The 5,735-nt window shown below is 45.1% G+C and overlaps 1 protein-coding gene across 7 annotated transcripts in view; it reads left to right on the forward strand.

Annotated features, from left to right (window-relative positions):
* Positions 1 to 5,735, forward strand: part of DLG2 (discs, large homolog 2 (Drosophila)) — a 766,636-nt gene that overhangs the window by 682,892 nt on the left and 78,009 nt on the right. For all 7 annotated transcript variants that reach the window (XM_014532211.1, XM_005884813.2, XM_014532212.1 and 4 more), the window contains one exon: positions 4,213 to 4,389. In XM_014532211.1, the coding sequence (XP_014387697.1) occupies positions 4,213 to 4,389 (177 nt within the window). The remainder of the gene's footprint in view (positions 1 to 4,212; positions 4,390 to 5,735) is intronic.

Raw genomic sequence — 5,735 nt, forward strand, 5'->3', positions numbered from 1 at the left:
GTCGCGGTTGTAGGAGGCAGCCAATCAATGATTCTCTCTCATCATTGATATTTCTATCTCTCTCTCTCCCTCTCCCTTCTTCTCTGAAATCAATAAAAATATATATATTTTTTAAAAGAAATACTGGAACAAGAAGTAAATGGCTGGGAACTTCAGGGATTTATAGGGGAAGCGGTGGTCAACTCTGAAGGGAACTCTAAGGTTCCTGGTGCTGCTAAGGTATGACCATGGCCAGAGGGTGACAGACTGGGAACTTGAGCCTGATGTTGAAAGGGCCAAGAATGAGGATTTTGAACTCAGACAGAGCTTGTTCTAGATCCATTGTCTACCGTAGGTGTACGTGTGGCCTCGGGCAGGACCCTTAACTTCCTGAGTTTCCTTCTCTCATCCGTAAAACAAATATAAATTTCTACCTTTCGGGTTGCTCTGATGTCAAATAAGACAATGAATGCAAAGTGTTAGACCCCCTAATATGGGCATTAGTCATGATCGCCATCATGGTTATCAACCTTGTCACCTTGTCACCACCTCTGCCACCTCCCTGATTGAGGGGGAGACGAGGTAAAAAGAATAGAGCTGGGACTCAGGATCAGGAGACCTCAGCTCCAGCCCTAGGTCATGTATCTGGGGTTAGTCAATGGGCCCCGCCAGATAGATCCCTTATCTATAGTAAGGGGGTACCACTATGTATGTGGACATAGTTATTTGTAGGGTTGGAGTGAATCACAAATGAGGTAGTGCATATGAATATGCTTTACAATCTCCAGGGAGTGTTGGGGGTCCCCAAGACAACTCCTGGGTCAAAGATTCACTAGGAGGGTTCCCAGGCCTCAGCCTCGTCATAGTCATAACTGATTTATTAGAGGGAAAGGATTCAAAGCAAAATCAGCGAGGAAAAGGAGCCTGAAAACTGGGTACCGGCTTCCAAGAGTCCCCTCCCAGTGGAGTCACCCAGGACATGCCCAGTTCCTCCGGCAACACACTGTGCCAACAGGTGTAAAATATTGTCTACCTGGGAAGCTCACTGGAGACTCAGGGTCCAGGGTTTTTAGTGGGGGCTGATCACACAAGTTCCTCTGCCTGGCAAATTCCCAGACTCCCAGAAGAGAAGCCAGTGTTCAGCATCATGTAACTAGTTACACAGTTTAGGCAGAGTGGAAACTGTGAGAAACTTCCCAAAACCTAAGTTCCCAGAAGTAAGCCAAGAGCCACTCTTGCAAGCAGGCCTTCTGGAGGGTAGTGGCCTCAGGACTGCTATGTCAGCAACTGTTTGCACAGAGTAGCATTTGTAGAAAGGTTTTTGTGAATATACACTCAAAAGGGAAAGGGGAAATAATAACAACAGTTCATACTTATTGTCACTATGAGCCAGGTACTGTTTGTGCATGCTTTCCACGTATTGCTTTGGGTAACATTTCATCCATACTATTCCTTCACTGAGGTACTGTTATCACCACTGTTACATAGGACAGAACTGAGCCCTACGAGAGGGTACGTATCTCGCCTGGGTAAACAGCTAAAGGGTGTCCCAAAATTCATGCAAGAAGTAATTTTGATAGAAAACACAGGTTTATAATGAAAAATTGTACATTTTTTATTGATCCATAAAGTATACAGTATAGGGTTATGTATGGAATAGGATATCAGGTAAATGGCCTCCACAGCTTTGCTGGACATACGCACTCTTTTGTTGAAATTTTCCATGACCGTTTTGCATAAATGTGGCTGAATTTCGATGAGGCTCATTTTCCTCTTGATGGCTTGGTTAATCAACAAAGTTGTCACATTTGGGGTTCAGAAAATCCACGAGTGATTGTTCAGAAACAAATGCATCCACAATGTGTCACTGTTTGGTGCGGATTTTGGGCTGGAGGCATCATCGGACCATTCTTCTTCGAAAATGCGGCTGCTCAGGCAATAACAAAAGAGTGCGTATGTGCCAGCAAAGCTGTGGAGGCCATTTATCCGATATGCTATTCCATACATAATCCTATACTGTATACTTTATGTTATGAATCAATAAAAAATTTATAATTTTAAATTATAAACCTGTGTTTTCTATCAAAATTACTTCTTGCGTGAATTTTGGGACACCCTTTATATGACTCCTAGGAAGTCATAGGCCACGATATGGCCCTCACAGTGTGGCCCCTCAGTCTAGATTCTTAACCCCTGTGTTACACTCTGCTATGCGGCACCTACCGGGGGCTGGGTGCTTTGTATGTGTTATTTTATTAATGCTCACAACAGCTCCCTGTGAAGATAGTTATTGGACTAATTTCGCATGAAAAAACCTGTGGCTCAGGAATGTTAATTTATGTCACATCGCCCAGCCAGAGAAGTGACAATTTCCAGAGTGGGTCTCTGTCCTCTCCCCGCCCTGTTTTCCTGGCACGGGCTTTGTTGAAACTTTCGGTAGGAACATGCAAATGGCCAAGGTAGAAAGGAGTCATTCTGGGGCTGAAACCTAAAAACTCCCCCCATATTCCTCCCATGGGGATAGAGTTAATGGAAGAAGGGGAGGTGTTGCAAGGAATTCGACTTTTCCTGCAGCATTTCAGAGCTTTAGATGCTGCCTTCAGCTTTTTTTGGTTGCCATGACAGCAGATATGGCATTTCTTTCATAAGGAGAAAAAAAAATGAAAAGAACCCCACTTAGTCCTCAGTGATATTAGAAAAGTCTGTTTCCCAGATCTAGCTAATTTTTCTTGCATAGTGCTTGCACTCCAGGGAAATTCTTAGAATGGAATCACAGGGGAATAAAGAGGGAGATGGAAAAATCTGCTCTTCTAGAGAAATTGTGTGCTGTGTGTGTGGTGGTGGTTTGTGAGAGTGGGGCATACAGGAGGAGGGGGCCAATATAGGACTTGAGACAAATTGTACCTTCTGAAGGCAACAGCTGGTTATTATAAGGTCTCGGTCATCATTTTAATTCTGCTTCCAATTCCCTCACCCCACCAGTCATTCCTGTGTTGGGCTTTGCTAGGCTAAGCAAATGCTCCTCGATGGGGAAAGCATGATACAAAAAGCAAGACATACAACCCAGAGTGATCATTGCAATGATGAGATGGGCTCAGCATTCTGTGGAAGCAACAAGATTTGTCTTGTCCATATAATTTTGATCTAGCTATACACACACACATAAACATAGGTGTGTAGATTTGCATTATTGCATTTTAAGCATTTATCCGTGTCATTATATTAATCTCTGCAACCATCCAATTTCAGTGATGGTCCGGTATTCCAGTAGATGGAGGGATCACAGTCCCCTGTGAGTGGACATCTGAGTTTTTACCATTTTCCCCTAATTATAAAGGAAAGGGTTCTATAGAACGATACATCTGAGAGGATTTGTTCATAACACAAATGGTTCATTCAGAAAGATGCCCATGCTCCTCTTCATTATTTCCTTCTTTTTCGTGATTTTAAAAACTTGACCATAGTGGGAAAGAAAAAAATCTTCGCCAAACCGGTTTGGCTCAGTGGATAGAGCGTCGACCTGCGGACTGAGAGGTCCCGGGTTCGATTCCGGTCAAGGACATGTACCTTGGTTGCGGGCACATCCCCAGTGGGAGGTGTGCAGGAGGCGGCTGGTCGATGTTTCTCTCTCATCGATGTTTCTAGCTCTCTATCCCTCTCCCTTCCTCTCTGTAAAAAATCAATAAAATATATATTTTTTTAAAAATCTTCATCAGGTGCTAAACTATCTTTACCATCTCCTATTATCACCTTGTCACAAATGATGGTCTCCAAGGAAAGCACCCCAGTTTCAGGAGTCTAGAGGCTCCCCCTGCAACCACCAAGGAGAAGCAAGAACTAGCCTCCATTTGAGCCCTAACCGGTTTGGCTCAGTGGATAGACTGAAAGGTCCCAGGTTCGATTCCGGTCAAGGGCATGTACCTTGGTTGTGGGCACATCCCCAGTAGGAGGTGTGCAGGAGGCAGCTGATCGATGTTTCTCTCTCATCAATGTTTCTAACTTTTTATCCCTCTCCCTTCCTCTCTGTAAAAAATAAATAAAACATATTTTTTTAAAAAAAGAACTAGCCTCCACTTGTGACCAAAGCAATGGGAACGTGGACTGCAATTTGGGAGTTAATCCTAAAAGCTGGATGATGGGTGCTCAGGGCAAGAGTGAAAAATCAAAACTGTGCATCCTAAATCTGTGCTCCCAGAGAGTCCTAACAAAGTCCTCTCTTTTCACTCCCTCCAGAGCCATGTTTGACTATGACAAGAGCAAGGACAGTGGGCTGCCAAGCCAAGGACTTAGTTTTAAATACGGAGATATTCTCCATGTTATCAACGCCTCTGATGATGAGTGGTGGCAAGCCCGGAGAGTCACCCTGGATGGAGACAGTGAGGAGATGGGGGTCATCCCCAGCAAACGGAGGTAAGAAGGCCTTCTCTGTTTCAGAGCACTCGCTCTTCCGCTCTCCGGGGAGGGGAGATGAGGGAGGAGGAACATGGGACAAACTGTTCACAAGTATCTCCTTGAGTGGGAAAGTCAGTCTGCGGGGAAATTGACAGGTGACACGAATTAAATAGTCTCACTCCCTTCGTGTTAGGGTTTTACTGAAGCTGGTGACTGTGATAGGGCATAAAGGAAAGAAGAGGATCTGCCAACACTGCCTTCCTCCAACTACGACCAGCATTCCCAATTGCAAGATTCTGCCCATCAGCTTCATGCTGACTTACACCCTCAGAAGGCTTATTCCAAAGGTTCAAAATTTAAAAGATAATTTCATAGAAAGACCAGGTAAATGACAAAGAAAGTAGATTGTTTACTAAGATAAGGCCCTGGTTGTGTGTTACCTCCGAATATTGAAGGAAATCAACTACAAACTTCCATTCCCTTCCAAATCCAGATGCTTGGGACACGAGCTTTCAAATCAGGTGAGGTGGAAAGACTGAGTTTACAACTGCTTTTCACTCCTTTAGTTATCCTGTTCCCCACCCTACCCTACAACTTTCCACTCACTCCCACTCAGATATTTAGTTCCGTGTTTCCTAAGTCGAGAGAATTATGCTCTTTCTTTTCTAAGTATTTGTTCAACTCTGCTTTAGAAAGGCAAGAATATACTTCAGAACAGCCAAGTCCTTCATCTGTCCCAGCAGCTTCTAATCTTCACCCCAGATACTGACTAAGAACCAAACTATCTGCACCCTAGAGAAGAGAAATGGCAAGAAATGAAAGTGGGGAATAATGCTTATTCAGAGCAGTCACCATGAGCTGCGGGTTTCTCAAAGGGCTCACCTCACATCCAGACCCCCAACACCTCTGTAAAAATCCTCAGTGAAGGATGTAAGTGCCACAAATAACATGGTCCAGTGACTGAGCTGGCTCAAACCACAGTGGGAAGATGTAAATTATACCGAAGAATAACCCCTCGGGGCATTTGCACCCCAGAGAAGACTGGTCTCCTATCTTGTTCTGCCTGTGGCCTCACAGCCTGGGGAGAAAGTGGGGGGAGGGTAGCAGGCCAACTATTCACAGCTGCTCCCTCACCTTGAAGGGTGGACTTGCAGAGAAGCGCTGAAACTCCAGGGAACCTCCCCACCCCCCTGCCCATGAAGACTGGTCTATCTTGTTCTGCCTGTGGCCTCACAGCCTGGGGAGAAAGTGGGGGGAGGGTAGCAGGCCAACTATTCACAGCTGCTCCCTCCTCTTGAAGGGTGGACTTGCAGAGAAGCGCTGAAACTCCAGGGAACCTCCCCACCCCCCTGCCCATGCCCAGG

Source organism: Myotis brandtii, unplaced genomic scaffold, assembly GCF_000412655.1.
Source record: "Myotis brandtii unplaced genomic scaffold, ASM41265v1 scaffold86, whole genome shotgun sequence".
NCBI lineage: Eukaryota > Metazoa > Chordata > Mammalia > Chiroptera > Vespertilionidae > Myotis > Myotis brandtii.